Raw genomic sequence first — 18565 nt, 5'->3', positions numbered from 1 at the left:
CATAAACATAAAGCACTTTTTATACAAATAAATAGATCTAAATAATTGAGGTAATATTTCTTATTCATGGGTAGGTAAAGCCAATATAATTTTAAAATTACAATTTCACTTAACTAATCTATTTATTCAATGTCATCCCAATTAAATTACTAAAAAAAACCTTCACTGAGAAAAAGCAACAACAAAGTTCATTTGGAAAAACAAAAGGTCGGGAACTTCAGAGAAACCAGGGGGAAAAAAAGATGTAAAAAAAGTAGGTTCAGCAGTATCAATCTTAAACTGTATTATAAGGTGAGAGCACTGTTGAAGTGTAAAAAGGGATAATTTTGATTATTTTAAATTAAAATTTTCTTGTATAAATAAAACCTATGTAGTCAAGAATAGAAGTAATGCAGAAAATTGGGGAAGAAAACTTTCATAGACAATCTCTCAGTTAGGATATGATTGGGTTGGAATATTGCTATGGTGTAGGAAATGAGTTGATTGATTTAGAAAAACATGGAAAGACTTGGAATTATGAAGGAAGATGCTATCCACCTTCAGAGAAACAAATGATAAGAGGAAATAAGCATAGTATGGTCTTACATCTATGTGTATATGTCCGTGTTTATATATGTATGTCTTTATAGATATCCATGTATGTGTATGTATCTATGTATGTGCATGTGTGTGTGTGTGTGTGTGTGTGTGTATATATATATATACATACATGATTAATTGTAACCTTTTTTAGAGTGGTAGGGGAAGGGAGGTGGGGGGGAAGTAAAGTAAAACAAAATGCACAGCAGACAATAAAAGAAAACCAACAAGGAAGCAAAGAAAAACTGGGCAGCTTTGAAAACAATGTGTAATATTTCAGTTTTCTTGAAATGGAAATTTATTGTTTTGTATTGAATCCTCTCTTATGGTCTGCTGTGTACATGGCAATGATTTTTTTTTCTTTTTGTATTTTGTATTTATTTTAAGTTTAAAATAAAAAAACAATTACAAAAAAAGAAAAAGATTTTTTGGAGGAAGGAGTTTAGAGCTGAGTTTGAAGAAGGCAAAGTAGATTAGTTAATGAATCATGAGACTTATGTGAGGTGAAGTTTATGCCTTATAAGGGCAATAATAAAGAATCCTTGCTCAAGGACTAACAAAAAGTTTAGATAGATTTGGAGTCAGGAAGTCCTGAGTCCAACCTCTGTCTTCACCACTTACCAGTTATATGATGATGTGAAAGTCACTTAACCCCTCTGACCCTCAGTTTCCTCATCTATAAAATTAAGATAATGATGCCTGTAATACTTACTTTATAGGGTTATGGTGAGATTTACACAAGATAATATATGCAAAATATTTTGCAAGCTTTAAAGTCCTACATAAATGCCAGGTATAATTATTGTTTATTAGAACAAATGCTTTAAATAAGCTTGTAAGATATCAGAGAAGATTAGGAAAAAAAGAGTTAGTTTTTCAGTTAGCCAGTCAACAAGCATTTATTAAATGACTACTATATTACAGGTACTGTGCTAAGTACTAGAGATGCAAAGAAAGGCAAAAGATAATACCTGGGAACTAGATTGCATAGTGGATAAAGCACCAGGTCTGGAGTCAAGAAGACCTGAGTTCAAATCCACCTTCAGACACTTATTAACTCTGTGACCCTGAGCAAATCACTTAACCCTGTTTGCCTCAGTTTCCTCATCTGTAAAATCAGTTGGAGAACAAAATGGCAAACTACTCCAATATCTTTGCCAAGAAAACAGAGTTGGACACGACTGAAACAACTAAGCAATAACAACACTCTCAAGTGAAAAGCCTTGAATGCTAGTCACAAGAATGTAGATCTGACAAAAGTTATCATAGCCTGAAGGGAGTATAGAATGCCAGGGTTTACAACTTACCATGCAGCATAGCAGTAAGAATCAACAGGAGGGGTAGACAAGGTAAGTATTTACTTAGAGCACAGGAAGGCAAGATGAATAATAATTTTCAGTGTCACTTTTTATAAATGCACAGAGATTTAATACCAGAAAATTCCACTAGCTTTGGCACATAGATATATATTCTGTGATAGGTCAGGTCTTACAAAGAAGGCTCTAATACCTCCAATAGAAAGCAACATTCAAGACATTCAAATTTTTGTGTAGAGGAAGAAGGACATAATTTTCAAGCTTTACCTAGAGCATGAAATGCTCTACCAATAGCAGAAAAATGGCCAGGGTTCAGCCATGGAAAGCAGAAATCTCTGAAGTGTAAACCCCACCTGAGCAACTGCTAAGAAAGAGCAAGACCATATAGCTTCCTGATGCTGCTAAGATGCCAAGTTTATTTAAGACCTCCAATATGTGCTCATTCTTAAACATGTACAGTTACTGCATGGAGTAGTTGGTAAGTTGGTATAGATGGAAGGATTGAGTATGGTACACCTGGGGGGGGGGGTGTCTTGGGAATCCCATTTGTTTGCATGTGATTCTGAAGTAGGGGTAAGTGAATCTGGGTGCACAACAGAAGACTAATAAACTGTAGAATTTACTACAGTAGGTATGGAGCCCAGCCCATCCTGTCTGTGTAAGGGGTCCTGAGAGATTATATATGGTCAAAATGTAGGTCATTATTTTAAGATTATCGTAGGTCATGTCTTCGGATCATAGGATATTAGATTTACAGTTGGAAGGAACTTTAGAGGCCATCAAGTCCAGCCCCCTCATTTTAAAGATGAAAAAACTGAAGTACAGAGAGATTATAATATGCCCAGAGTCATATAGCTAGGGTCTAAGGTGGAATTTTGACCCAGATCTTTCTAACTCCAAGTCTGCTGCCCTATCCACCATGAACTAAGTTTGCAACTATTAATCAGATTTAGTCTTAAAACATTTCTCTAAATTGTCATTTTAATTTAAATCAGCACTGTAATCTTTTTTTACAGGAAAATACAATGACTAATAGTGAGAGAAAGCACAAGCTGACTCAGAGCTCAGGGAGCAAATGCATATATAACCTGTGGCTCAGGGCCAACCAAAGGCTCTGGACTCATGGATTGGATCTAATGCTTCAGAACAACCTTAATCAATCAATGGATTGATAAACATTTATCAAGCTCCTGCTTTGTGTAGGTGCTGATCCAGGTTTTCATGATACAAATAAATAAATTATACAGTCCATGCTCCCTAGGAGCTTATAGTCTAATAGGGGTATAGTACATGTTCCCAGAGTGGTTATACAATAAATACAGGGATTAAAGTGGAGAAAACAAAGAATCTAAGGGTCATTTTTTTCTTATTGGAACATCGCCTCTACCGAAGTTTCTCCAGGAAAATCTCTAAATATACTGATGGTATAGTTTACATCTAGGTTTTCAAAAAAAATGGCTAACAGGGCTCCCAAACTCCCACACAGGCACTCAAGGTACTGTATGGGTATTGTTTATGGAATTGTGTTTTATTTTACCCTCCTAGAGAAAACACAGAAGATGTAAAAGAAAATACATAAAGCCCTCAAATGACCCATTAGACTCTTTTCTCAGAAAGGAAATATGCTCCGTGGGGCTGCAGGATAACCAATCCCCTTTCTATTGGACCCATACTATCTGAGCAATTCAGAGAAAAAGCCAAGAGAGTAGGCAAGGCTCCAGTCTTCCTGCTTCAGGGGGTCATCTGAAGATTTTCTTCTTTCTCTAAAGACCATACATCTCTCTCTAAGAGGTCAGTGTCCAAGTGCTTGAACTTTGGAACTCTTGAGCCTGGGATTAGCCACAGGACTTCACAACCTCCAAGACTTATAAAGTCCATTCTTAGGGTATCTCCTCTCAAATAGTGCACAATCAAATCAATTTCTGCCACTTGCTTCTGTAGGAACTCTTATCTATGCCCTGGCTGTTTGGGTAGAGAAGTCTATCTTCAGGAACTCTAGTCTCTGACCTGTGCTTAGAGCAAGAAATAAAAAGGAAAGAAGCACCAGGAACTTGAAGTCCAGAAACCTTAGGCTACCTAGACAAGTACCTTCAGTTCACGATATGCTTCTCTTACAAGCCTCCATCAGCTGTTCCAGAATTTCCCTGCCTTCCTCAATCAAAGCCCCTATGAAGGTTCCTCTACTATACTCTGGTCTAGAAGATCAAGGGAGATAGAGGAAAAACAAAAACAAATACCATGAGCAACTCACTTTTATAGCCCATAGTGGAGGTAGGGCTCTTCCAATAAGAATATATACTACCCCTTCCTACTTCTGACCCCCAACTTTCAATGACTGATTATCTTGGAGGTAGCCCCAGCCACTGGGAACCAATTAGAGGACTTCTATGTGTCTTCTCAAGAAGTTGCCCTCCTCAATGAGATGGGCTCTACAAGTTGCTCCAGACAAAGGTCTGTGCCCTGTAATTTCATCAAGTTGATTGTAGAATTAGTCAAGTAATCTGGGAAGAGGGACTTCCCCAGAGTTGATCCCTTGATCAACAACCCACTCTATGTACAAAAGATCTTCGTATGGAAGCTTCTACTGTAGGAAGAACCTTTTTTTACTTTCCTCTTTGATGAACATTTACCAAACAGGGATAACTATAAATAAAATCTAATTTAGTCCTATAAGTCTGTTTTAATTAATTTTCCATTCCCCTTTTATCAACAATAAAGCTAAAGTATAAATGGGCCAACTGATTTACCTATCCGTGTATTGTTGTCCTTGTTGTTGTTCACCCTTCATTCTGGAAAAGGACTATGATGGCAGGAAGGTGATGTCATGATTTGCAAGTGAATTGGATTTAAGTGAGGAAGTGTTGTACAAAGTTGCCAGCCTCGCTCTTTCCTCCAGAGCCATCTGGGTTCTGTGGTAAGACATAGATCAGGACAACTGGAAATTGCCCCAGATGCAGTGGGAGACCTTGGCCTTTTTAAGTTAAGGTCTTTCCTACCGTGTTTCCCCAATAATAAGACACTGTCTTATTATTTTTTTTTGGACAGAAAAACACCAGAGGGCTTATTTTCAGGGGAGGGCTTATTTTAATGAACATTGACAGCAATTTTAATAAACAGGTAAATGTGAACAAAAAAAATGTACCTTTATTCAATAAGCAAATCACTGGGGAAGAACAGGATGACGTGCTCACTGCTGCAGCTCTGATTGGATGCAGTTCGGAGTGAGGCATGCGTTTCACGGGGGGGGGGGGGGGGGGTTAGGCTTTAATACAGTAGCAATCTCAATAGGGCTTATTTTCGGGGGAGGGCTTATTTTAGAGGAATCTTACACAGTAAGGGGAGGGCTTATTTTCGGGATAGGTCTTATTATCGGGGAAACACGGTAGGTCTTGGTCTGACTGAAGGCTAGGTAAGAAATGAAACAAAGAATGGCCTCTTTTACCTGGTTTTAAAAAAAAAATCAATCTGGGTAGGGAAGACCCTCAGGGTTTATGTTCGAAACAGAAACAATTGCTATTTACACTCACTCTGAGCCATCAGAGCCCAAACAATAACCAAGCAAGGCTTGGGTTGGGACCTATTGTTGGTCAATGAGAGTCCAAGTGATTTGGTTTTTAAGGTATGTTCTTAAGAAAGAAATGTAGCCCATAAACCCTAAGATATCTTTTGAGGTTTCAGCAATGATGGAAGGAAGGGAAGAAGGAAGGAAGGGAGGGAAGAAGGAAGGAAGGAACGAAGGAAGGAGCCACATTGCCCCCACTGGAACTGACCAGTTAGGTCCCCAGTGGAGCAGCTCTTACTATTCACAGGTTATTGTTCGTCCTTCATTCTCAAAAAGGACCATGACATCAAGAAGGTGATGCAATAACTTGCAAGTGAAAGTGAATTGGAGACATCTGTATATTGGGCTGGCACAGATAGGCAAGAGAGTCATGGTCGAGATAATACTGAAAATAGGGTATTCCTGATGGTTGGGCCCTTGTCTTAACCATGTTACTATATTCCCTCCAAACACACAGTTTTAAAGTTCATACCTGGTTCTAAAGGAACAATTCAACACAAACCAAATACTGTTTTTCCCCAATGAGCAGAAGTATCATGGTTCAACAGCTAAAACAATACACCAGGGGTTTATGTTTTATTTCTCACTCATGTTTGTGTCTTAGAGCAGAACAGGTCTTTCATTTTGCAATGCTTCTGTGTTCCCACATGCAAAACAGGGGTGCTCATGCTTATACCGAATGAGTCAGTTTAAAAAGTTTGGTCTCTGCCCTTGAGTAACAAACATTCTGTCTGTCTTTTTAGAAATAATTGTGAGTGGAAATAACAATAGCATTTGGCACTAAGGTAGCTCAGTGGTGGTGTTTCTTTACCTACCACTCTCATTACCAAAAATTTATATCCTAAAAGTTACAAACATTTATTAAGTGCTCAATATTTGTCAACACTATGCAAAGCATTGAGGCTACAAAGCCTAAAAGGAAACATCCCCTGCCCTCAAGGACCTTACATTCTCTCAGAGGAGATGGATATGCACAAGCATATATAAAATACAAATACAAAATAAATATAATATAATTGGGAAAGGGGAATTAGTAGCTAATGGGAATCAGGAAAAGCCTATGTAGGATGTAGAGCCCTTTCTTGCTGCCACTCTGTTTTATCTGAATTCACTGCTAGTATGATATTTCAGTCATTAGTACCATGCAATTTTAGAGATCTTAGATATCATCTAGTTTTCAAAACCATAACTGCTCAACAAAGGTTGAAAAAATCATCATGCTGCCCGCAGCTACTACAAATTTACATTACATAATCTCAACAGTGTCCAGACTGTGGCAAGGCAATCCTTTTATACCTCCCCCCACTTCTATTGACTGTCTGTCCTACTCAACTACAGTGGTTCTTCCAAACCTTTTCATACCTCTTCAAAACTCCCATGGCTCCCCATCCCCCTGCCATCTCAGCTTTAAAATCTTGCCTCATATTTTCCTGAAAAAAAAATGAGGCCATTTGCTGAGAGCTCCCTCTTACCTCCTACTCATTTCACATCATCTCACATTCAGATGCCTTCTGCCAGTATGTCCTCCTTTACTCCTGTCTCATTTAATGAGGTGGTCCTTTTCCTTGTGAAGGCAAGCCCCTCTCTATGCCCATTCCATCTCATATTCTCCATAAGATTGCCCCCTCTGTCATTTTTACTCTTTCATTTATCATCAATCTCTCCCTGTCTATTGGCTACTTCACAGCAGCCAACAAACATGCCCAAATATTCCATGTCCTAAAAAAATCCACACTTGGTCTATTTATCCCTGCTAGCTATTGTTCCTTATCTCTCTTCCTTTTTATAGATAAATTCTTAGAGAAGACTAACTACAATCAATGTTTCTGCTTCCTTTTTTCTTACTGTCTTCTTAACTCTACAGCCTAGCTTCCAACTTCATTATTCAACTAAAACTGCTCTGTCTCAAAGTTGCCAATGATCTCAACTATAAAACCCAATGATCTTCTCTCAGTCTTCATCTTCCTTGACCTCTCTGCAGCCTTTGACAGTGTCAATCACCCTTTTCTCCTTTATAATATCTTCTCTAGGTTTTTGTGAACTACTTTAATTCTGGCTGTCCTTCCACCTATCTGACCTCTCCTCAGTCCCCTTTGCTGGATCTTCATCCAGGTCCTGCCTGCTAATAATGGTTGTCCCCAATGACTCTGTCCTGTGCTATCTCCCTCTCTATTGGATTTTGTTAGTTTTCATGGATTCAATTATTATATCTGTACTGATGATTATCAGATTTATTTATATACCTCAAATTTTACTCCTAATCTCCAGACTAACATCTTCAACTTCCTCTTGGACATCTCAAATCTGAGGTCCCATAGACATCTGAAACTAAAAATGTCCAAGATTGAACTTATCTTTTCCCCAAAACTCTTTCTAATTCCAAAATTCCCTGTCAGGGGCAATATCATCTGTCCAGTCACCCTGGCTCATATCCGAATGGTCATCCTTGACTTCTTATTCTCTCTCACCACCCCCATTAATACACACACACACACACACACACACACACACACACACACACACACATATTGCCACGTCCCATTGATTTTACCTTACTGACAACTCTCACATATGTCCACTTCTCTCCTCTGACAGTGGTTCAGGTCCTCATCACCTCATTCTGGACAATAGCCTGCTGATTGTTCTCTCTGCCTCAAATCCAATCCATCCTCCAACTCAGCTATCAAACTGAACTTCCTAAAGTTCAGATCTGAACATCTCACTCCCATTATTTAATCAATCCCAGTGGTCTCCCTATCACCTCAAGAATCAAATATAAAATTGTCTTACTTTTTCAGACTTCTTTCAGTGTACTCACCCCCACATACTCTATGATTCAGTTATACAGGCCTTTTCATTGTTCTTCACATAAGACATTGCATCTCTGGACTTCATGCATTTTTACTGTCTCTTTCCCCATACCTGCAATGTACTCCCTCATCATCTACACCTCCTGGCTTGTCTAGCTTCCTCAAAGTCCCAGATAAAACTCCACCTTTCCCAAGAAGCCTTTTCTGATAGCCCTTAATTCCAGTGCCTTCCCTCTATCAATTACTTCCAATTTATCCAGTATATAACTCACTTGTCCATGGATATTTGTGGGTTTTAGCCCCTATTAGATTGTGGGTTCCTTGAAAGCAAGAACTGTCTTTGCCTTTCTTTGTATTTCCAAAACTTAGCATGGCGCCTGGCACATAGTAGGTGCTTAATAAATGTTTATTGACTGTCTAAGGCCTAGAGTGGTGAAGTGGCTTTCTTCAAAACAGAGAGACAGTGAGGAAGCCAGAATAAGAACCTGAGCTGCCCAGTTTTAAGTAAATTATTTTTCATTACATCATCTTAACTCCTTATCTTGTGGTAGTATTACTGCCGCTGACTTTCCAGGCTCAAATATATTTTTCACTCTGCTCTTGTGCTATAATTTTACTTTTCATGCAAAATTACTTATCCAACATATCCTCACCTAAAACATTATCTCCTTGAGGGCAGGGACCATGCCATTTCATTGTCATTGATTTTCTGTATAATCTTGAGTTGACTATTTTAGTTCTTTGAATTTCCACTTCATCTATAGGATGAACAGTCTAGAGTAGATAGTCTCTATGGTATCTCCCAGTTAGATTATTTTGTATTTCTACACTTCTTTTTATTCCCCATAACACAAAACATATTACATTGTAAACAATAAGCATTAGAGAAGTGGTAGTTTTGCCCTAGCCAAGTCACATATGAAGTAGTGTGTTCAGTTGGTAGTACCATATTTTAAGAATGATGTAGAAAGAATGTAGCATGTTCAGAAGAGAGCAACAAGAATTCTGAGAATTTTTTTTAAAAGAATGCTGAGGATAGAGACACTCTGTGTAGGGATCATTCAATAGAGCTGCCTGTGGTTGGCTCAAAGAAAAGACATATGGAAGATATGATAGTATCATCAAATTTATAAAGAACTGTCACTTCAAAAAATAATTAGACTTGATCTCAAAGGGCAAAACTAATAAAAATGGGCAGAAGCTATAAGCATAAATTTTCTAACAAAAAGAGCTACTCAGAAGTGGAATGTGCTGCCCTAAGAGAAAGAAAATTCCCTCCCAAGTACTTTTGGAGGTCTTCAAACAAAGACTGGATAACCACTTGTTGGAAATGTTGTTTAAGGGATTCTAGAACAGTCAACAAGTAGATGTGATCTCTGAGGTCCTTTCCAGTTCTTATATTCTATGAATGTTATTTCATTCATATTGGCATTCTCCCTAATAACATTGATTATAGCCCTTCCATGCCTTAATAGAACAACTTCATGAATTACTATAGTCACACACACACATACACTTGTTTTATGAACAAGTGTTTCTCAGTACCTAGCTAGCTTCACAGACACTCAGGACACTAAATGTGTAGTGCATAAAGTCTTTCTATCTTGGTAACATCTACAAGAGCTTGTGCTCTGCTGGCAAAGCTTTTCTCAACTTACCATCACCTCCATATCATGATGAGTCATTAGTGAAGATTTGAGTGGAGGTGAAAATTAAATATCTTAACTCTTACAATTGCCTTCTCTTGTACAAATCAAATGCAATCAAGCATAATCAATAATAACAAGTAGTATTTATATAGTATTTTAAGGTTTATGAACCTAATTGCATGTCATAATTTATGCAATAGAAATCCTTTGTTCACTTGTTTTTTTCTTCTGTGAACATAGGTCCAACTCTTTTGATCAATCTCATGTGATTTTTACAAAAACCCTGTGAGGTAAATACCACTATTAATATAATTTTACAAATCTGAGGAAACGGAAACTGAGAAGAGGTTAAGTGATTTGCCCAGGATTATACAGCTAGTAAATTTTTGGAGCAGAATTTTAACTCATGTCTTCTTGCCTCCAAAACCACTGTGTCACTTAGGGCAGCTAAGTGGTACAGTGTCCACACTACTGGTTGTGTGATACTGGGCAAGTCATTTAATGTTTCAGTTTCCCCTCTACTACAGTATCTTTGCCAAGAAAACCCCCAGATGAGGTCATAAAGAGTCAGACACAACTGAACAACAAACTGTGTTATTTAGTTGCCTTGTCATATGCATTATTATCTATGTTTTAGAGATTTGGAAAATGAGACTCAGAAAGTGTAATACCTTCCCCAGATCACATAGCTAGGAAAGAATAGAGGCAGGATAGTAACTGACCCCATAACATTCTTTCTATTGTATCAGATTGCCTCCACAATTCAGGTCCATAAACCAATCTGAGATTTTCCAAGTTGTGAAAAGTCAGGCACCAAGCTATGCTTATTAATTCAATTTATAACAATGAAGCACAAAACAGAGCTAGGTCACACAATGCCGCAGATGCTTCAGTCTCATTTATATGAGGACAAAGAATTTGTGGAATGTGTTGGCACTTCACCTGTTCTGCCTGGGTATAAAAGAAGCCTTGAGCTCAATGATTATTGAGCCTTGGGCTCAGAAATTAGATTCTAGATTATACTGGATTACAAGCTCCATGAGCATAATATCTTCATCTTTTTATACTTCCGTAGTATCTAGCACAGTGTTTTGTATCATTTTCTAGATTCCTACATTAATTCCCTATATCTATAACTCTCTCCAGTACTGGACAAGATTGCGAATCCCTCTTAGCCTTCAACATGTACCTGAGGTAGGCAGTGGTACTAGGAATAGGGATCTGGTGTGACCCAAAAAAGAAAGAAATGGAGAAACAGTGAATGAATAAGCAGGTTGTTGTGGTTAGTGTATTATTGTTGAATAAATGAGCAAATGAATCAAGCAGCAAAGAAAAGTGAAGACAGATGGCTATACAGTTAAGGCATTAAAGGAAATAAGTAGATAAGAAGAAAGGCAAATAGGGTGGGTATACAACTGTGGATGGTTAGTTTGGGATAGTTGCAAAAGAAGAGTATTTTATTTTTTCAATGTTTAGAGTTTTTGGTTTTATTTTTAAGGCAGACTAGAGGCATAAAAACTAACAGCAAGATTTGGGAAGGGAATAAAAATTTTTTAAAAAACTTAGATCAGGGGTTCTTAACTCTTGAACTTATTTAGATAGATGAGAGAGAGGCAAATTGTATGTAAATATAATTGGTTTCCTTTGTAAACCTATGTATTTTATTTTGTGAATTAAAAAAATTCTAAGAAGGGGTCTATAGATTTTCAAATGAGTCCATGACATACGTACACACCAAAAAAAAAAAAAAAAGGTTGAGACCCTAAAAGACCATCTCCCTCTGAAATTAAAGATAAAGAAAAAGAACTGGAATGGAAAAGGGAGGGAAAGACCAGTTTCAAAAGGAAGACTGAACATTTCTTGCAAAAATGCATTGAAATTATGAAGTCAACTTTCAACAGGAAGTAATACAAAATGGATCTTTAAAAGAAAGAAAACTAGTTTTAAGAATCTATTGACACCTGTTTATATAGGAAACACAAGGCAAGAAGTAAGAGTTCAAAAATGATCCAATTCATAATCAAATGAAAATTCTAGGAACCCAGGGACAGATATTTTTGGATTGGGTTATTTTTGGACTGAACATTTTTTCAGAGACTGTTTAAGTACTTTGATTTCTTTTTAAAGTATCATTCTATTGAACCTTTTAAAATGGCTCATTTTAAAGATGAATACAATACCCTCTGTTCTGCTACAAATCACAAAAAGAAACCCTTTGAGGAATAGTGGTCTTGGCACGTAGAGAAGATACAATATATTTATTTCAAGTAGAATAGACTGGAAGCACACAGACATCTAGATGACTTCCACTCCTCGTGTCTTAAATATCATATGTTGAAAATATGTAGTGAGGATGCCAGCTTCCTATTTCACAATCAGATTGAAACTAGAATAAAGATCATGAAAATTAAGAGCATGGAAAAGTTTAAGGGATGGAACTGACATGAATAAAAAAGAAACATTAAGTATTTAAGAGACAAGCATTTGAAACTGAGGGAAAAATAGGTGGAATTTTTTTTTTAATCTTAAGACTATCACAAAGGTAAACATAAAAACATCTTAACTTATGACATATCATGGAATATGTGAATTACATTTTTATTATATAGGATGCTTTACTGAAGCCAATCATCTGACTAATGTATGTAGCATATAGATGTTTTGAAACTGTATTTAATAAATATTACGTATGTGTGAGAAGAGACAACTACTCTACTATGTAGGCTTTTTAACAAATGAAATTTTATTTTAAGCATGATTTGACAAGGTAACCATTAGGATAGAGTACAATAACTCAGAAGTTCTCTTTTTAGAGAAATTCAATAGTAGGGGAAAGAGGTAGGTAGAACAAAGTACTTAAGAGTTATCAAAATGGATAAGCCTCACCACTCATGATATTTCTGAAAAGTTTGAATATAGAACATGGGTAGGGGAAGCTTCCTAATGCAGGAGTTCCCTATATCAACTAAATCACTATTTCTATCTCTGTTTACTATAAGATGATTTTGGTTTTGATACCAGATAGTAGTTGCATCTATAAGTTTAAAACCACATATTCATTCATTATTTTAGAATGTGCAAATTATATATGCCATTTTCAGAGCATCTGAAAACAAGTAACATATTAATAGGTCCATAAAACTTATTTAGAAGCAATCAAAACATGCACAAAATTGGGAAAGGTGAAAGCAGTCTTTAAAAGAGCAGAACCTTTTATTTTGTAACCAAATTAAGGAAGCAACAGCAAGGAATAGAAATATAGGAATTAGATGTAGAAGGCATTTATTCTTCTAGTTATAAATGCAGTGATTTATTTAGCAGCATCTTTAATAATACATACATCCTATCTTTCAACTTACCCAAAGTTTAAATCTTCAAAAATCCCAAAATGACAAAAATAACATCTCTTCCACCATTAGGCTTTTCTACCATATTGACTTCATTTGTTTTGTATCCAGGTAGTTCCTTAAAAACATCTCCAACAAATGTTTTCTAAAAAATTTTACTTTTTAACATGTACTCCCTTATGAAGTCCATAAATGGATATGTAACTTAACATGTGGAGTAATTGTTGATTGATAAATTATCAGGCACATAGTACAATGCTGGATTCTTTAAATCTTGTCATCACTCAATCAAGTCTATGGGACCTCATGCCAGAAATTTCTCTCTGAAAGTATTTGATCAATTATATCTTGATACATTGTTTTTTTTTAAAGGCTATCCAAATCTTTGCCCTCTGTTTCTTTCAAGTGTAAAACCAGAAGTATCTGTCCGTCATTATTTAGGTCTAGCCATTTCACAAATGTTTGTTCAATTAATGAATGAATAAATGAATGATACATTTAGTTTGAAAATATACAACAAAGATCTGACTTAGGATTGTCATCATAAATACCTACTTGGAAAATTCATAAGTAAAGCTTTTGTTCCATAACCCCAGGCTTGAAAACAATAAACTTTTATTTTAGAAATTCAGGATGTGACTAAATGAATGTGCTTACTCAATGACAAATGTCTCTAAGGTATAACTATGACTGATTAAGAGTAAACTGTTCACTGCCCAGTGCTTTGACCCGCTTAGTAGCCTCTCATTCTTTAATAGCCAATATACTGGCAACACTGTAAAATATTATTCCCAATGCCCAAAATGATGAATTGCAGCTGGTGTTTTTTTTCAACTGCAGTCAATGAACCACTATGGTATATCCATTTCTGATATTCAGCAAACATTAAATGATGAAATATGGGGTTCAAAAACCTAAAATCAGAATACTCACCAGTCAAATAAATGGATAGTTTAAAGTACATAAAATAGAATGAAATAACTCAATTCAATTTAGCTTAACAAGTGTTTATTGAGTACCTACTATGAGCTAAGAACAAAGATTTTTTTTGATGTTTCTGTATTCACCTACAGAAAATATTTCATTGTGTAACAATTTTTAAACTAAAAAAATAACTCTAGCTTGAGAGTGAATGGCTAACAGGTTGGCTTTGCAAAGCACTTGTTCTGGTTTAAAATATTTTAATAAGAAAATGTAATATTGTTATTTCTCTCCTACACTTTAAATCAGTTCAGAACTAAGATGAAAGAAAAAAAATTGAATCAATAAAATACCACAAATACACTTATGCCAATGGGGAAATACATTAAAATCCAAATTTTATAAAAGTAAAAAAATATATAATAACTAATGTGTCTATAGAGAGGTATATATTATACAAAATAAAAGAAAATATATTACTGGACTAGTTCTGTAATTTCACCAGCAGAGAGAACTTCCAGTGAGGAAACTCCCTCTTTCAATGTAGATTACAGCTGCTCCAAAATTTAATCTTAGAGAGTTCTTCAGAGGTAGTGAGGAAGCTTGATTACTTGCATAGGGTCACATAGGTAATATGTGTTAGAGGCAGGTCTTGAATCCAGGTCTACATGACTCTGAAGCTGACTAGCCACCCATGCCTGATAGTGGCATATGTATGGAGCTAATTATTATTGCATTAATAATTGTATAGCATATATAAAAGAATCCTGGAAGAACTAAATGTTCAACCATTTCAAAAACTTATTTTTAAGGCTAACCTTGGAAAATCACTTGGTAATATAAGAATTTGAATTTCAAACACTTATTTACTTTCAATATTTGAAGCATTGATCCATTTGCTTCTTGAGTTCACCTTTCATTTTAGAACAAAATGTGAAATGCTGGATTAAGTCATCTAAAGCATATTAACTTCATGTTTAGAGACACAGAGAAAGATGAAGGAAAGGGCAGACTGTTTACAAAGACAAAGAAGGACCTATTTGGTAGTTTTAACTTTGTAATATATAACTATTTAATTCTAGCATTGTATACTCTTGAGAAGGCAAGTGAAACAAAATGATACTATGTGTTAGAGGACAGAGGCATTTGACAGCCATTTTCTCTCCTTTACACAATTCCCATAGCCCAGTTGTACTTGAGTAGATAGAATTCCCTTTAGCCTGCTAGTCATGTCCCCAGATGTGGAGTATAAAGTATTCTAATTTGTTCTCTACCAAGCAATGAAGAAGTCACACCATCAAAAAAGGAAATGATATATACACACTCTACAATTACTCTTAGAGCCAAAGCTGTGACTCACCACAGCCGCCTGCACAAGACAATTTGGCTACTGGAAAATCCTGATTAATGACATTTTCCTTTAAGCAGAGTAACAACCTGACCTGCCCAAACTCCCATCTTTTCATCTCACCCATTTCTACTTGCATTACCTATTACTCTTTCCAGGAGCACCTGGAGAGAAGTTTAAAGGGAAAAAAATGTTTCATAATCCTTTATTAACCTCACATCCAAGTAGTCTTCATACAAATGGAGATCAGCTTCCTTCATGTCATCGGCAAAATAAGTGGGGGGGGCGGGGGGGGGGCGGGAGGTATGCTTCCGATGGTGATAGGACTCACTCAGGATACACTAAGGATTTCAAGTTATTCTCTGATCTCAATTGTGATTAATCCCTATCTACAAATAAGGGCACTCAGAAGATAAGATATCACTTCTACAATTGTGGGAGTCACAATTAGTTAGTCCTGTTGTGTTCAATACACAAAGAAGCAATAATTCCAAGAGAGCTGGTTAATGTTAGCACAAATTCAAGGCCACCAAGATGTATTTCCTAAGGGAAGCCAATTACTTGAGTGCCCCTGTACCTAATCAAAGAGCTCTCCTCCCCTACCATAAGTCTTGAGATGACAGGGAAAGAAAGCTCTGGTGCGCCCCACGCTCCCACCCCCCATCTTTTCGAGCTTTCAAAACCACCCACAGTACAGGCTTGCAGAGGTAATAAACACGGAAAATAAATTCACTGCCAAACGCTTTATTTTTAATCAATACAAGAGGCAGCCTCCACGGTTAAGTCACAGAATCCAAATTCGAAGCCCTTCCGGGAAGTCACCACCACCTCACCTCAGAGAAGCCACAAACATACAGGAGCTGGGCTATAATGACCTAAGGAGTGTGGGAAAAGCCAAAAGGAACAGAAGATGATTTTTTAGAAACAAATGTTTTTTTTTTTTATAATCAAATTAAATTAAGTAAATAAACCCGCTCTTATTTTATGCTTGAAGTTTGCTTCTCCACCTCCAAATCTTCTCTAATGCTTGATTTCTTCCCCCTTTTCCACCTCTCTTCAAACTCTTTAATATCCTGGTGAATTCTCTCCCCACCCAGACTTGCCCTGCTCTCTCCCTCAGTGGGAGAGCTCTGATTTCCAAAGAAGCCCATCTACTCTGCTCATAGCACCCCATCCAGGAGCAGCAGCCCAGACATTCCATCCCTATCCCCCGCCACCACCACCCCCACTCCACCCCCCAGGCTGAGCACTGGACCACACCTGGGATGCGCTCAGCCAGGACAGTCACTTCCCACCTCTCCCTCTCCTGGAGCACACACACGCGCACACACGTACATACACGCACCACCCACTCAGTATGCCAGGACTGTAATAATTATCATCATCATTATATCGCCTGTAATCGTTGGAGAACAAATCCAGAGAACAGCAACAGCCGCCACCGGGGGAGGCTTAGTTACAAAATCCTGTGCTGGGTTCTGCCTCGCATAGCAACCACCCTTTAAAAAGCCCCAGTGCTCCCCACTCACATTTGGAAAGCGGGGGACACTCACCCCTTCTGCTAGCAACCTCCTTCTTCACTCCCATCCCCCATTTGTCAAGAGAGCTTCCCACTTCGCAGAAATCCATTCCCAACCCTGTAGGTAGTAAGCCTCTTTCCTCCCAGAACCTCATCCATCCACAGCTTGGGCACTCTTGCTACATTTAACACTAGTCATTCCAAATCCACGTTGGCATCTTTCTGCCACTCTTGGGCTCCTGCTGTGGGGTCCCTCAAAAGCTCGGTCGTGGAAAGTATTCTCTAACCTGTCCCCCTACCCAAAAGAACCGCAGGCTGCCCCCTCACTCCACTCTCAAGCTTCATGGAAGCAAGTATACAACACTCACCACCTCTATCCTCCAGCTGGGGGAGAATCGTAACTGGTAATGTTACATCTCGGGTTGCTGCCCCACACATTAGGGGCTTGGGACCTCCGGAGACCCCAGCGTAGTCGGAAAGCACCCCCTCCCCAGCCCGCCTCCGCATCCAGATACCAAACTAAGCTCTGCGATCCTCTCCTCTGCTGCACCTGCTGCGACCCTATTGCGGAAGAGAAGCTCGCCCCTACTGACCCCCAAATTCCAAAATCTGCCCAAATGGCTAGTTTGTAGTGAAGAAACAGCCTTCGAAATCAAGTGCCCTCCATTCAGTATCATTGCATTCCCTCCATCCCCAGTCCTGGCTTCTCCCATCTCTTCCCAATAACCCCCGGCTGCTGGGACCCCACGTAGAAGAGAGAAAGCAAGATACAGAGAAAAATCAAAGGCAGATGCTGCCAGTTTACACACAGTACACGCTGCCGGTCCACGGTCAGCCCCCGGCCAAACTCCATTCACCAATGGGTTAGCGCATCTGTTAGGAGCAAGGAGCACATCCCAATGGCAGCTGCTGCACCCCACCATCGTTCCCCTTAAGTGTGGTTGGTGGGTGTTGTTGCCCTGCTATTCCCTTCTCTCCCCAGCTCCACTCCGCTAACAACCAGCCTCCTCTGTCCGTGGCTTTTCTAACAGAGTCGGTCGTTCCAGACTTTGCAGTACCAAAGCCACACCGGTTGCCAACTCCCAAATCGGACCGAAACCTGTCCCCTGGGTGCCAACTGGACCTTTGTGGAGCCTACCACCAGCCCCCAGAACACAGACAGACGGACCCCTTTCTCATCACTTCTCACCCTCTGCCCGTTCTCTGGGTCTCCCCCCGGTTCTGTGCAGTTAGGGGGTGGGGGTGGATTTCTTACCTTTTTCAGCGCTGACATTCTCATGCATTACTATTTCAGCAGGTTCGGGGTGACATGATGAGGTGGCCAACCCCCCTAGGTCAGGTTCAGAGAGAAAGTGGGCAGGAAACGGTGCTCAGAACATCAGGCTCGGTGGCTGAGGTTGTACTGGACATTCCATGCGCTAAGGCTCCTGCTTCTGGCTACAGCCGAGGCTGCTTCTGTGAACCCCCCCCCCCCCCCCTCCCCCCCCCCCCCCCCCTCCCCCCCTCCCTCCCTC

General features: G+C 38.5%; 1 protein-coding gene and 1 long non-coding RNA gene across 3 annotated transcripts in view; both read right to left on the bottom strand.

Annotated features, from left to right (window-relative positions):
* Positions 1-18565, bottom strand: part of DLGAP2 (DLG associated protein 2) — a 1288940-nt gene extending 1270375 nt beyond the window's left edge. For both annotated transcript variants that reach the window (XM_069065393.1, XM_069065392.1), the window contains exon 1: positions 18307-18565. Coding sequence is in view for 1 of the 2 variants with exons in the window: in XM_069065392.1 (XP_068921493.1) it covers positions 18307-18330 (24 nt within the window). In the remaining variant the exon portion in view is untranslated. The remainder of the gene's footprint in view (positions 1-18306) is intronic.
* Positions 16261-16875, bottom strand: LOC138144101 (uncharacterized). Its single transcript, XR_011163860.1, has 2 exons — positions 16793-16875; positions 16261-16407 (listed from the first exon to the last, which is right to left on the bottom strand). It is a non-coding gene; the product is annotated as an uncharacterized lncRNA (long non-coding RNA).

The sequence above is a fragment of the Petaurus breviceps genome, unplaced genomic scaffold (assembly GCF_028583685.1).
Source record: "Petaurus breviceps papuanus isolate PSGF00001 unplaced genomic scaffold, PetGlider_PUasm1.0 90686, whole genome shotgun sequence".
NCBI classification, from domain to species: domain Eukaryota; kingdom Metazoa; phylum Chordata; class Mammalia; order Diprotodontia; family Petauridae; genus Petaurus; species Petaurus breviceps.
Note: the sequence above shows the minus strand (reverse complement) of the source record. Positions and strands in the feature narration are given on the sequence as shown.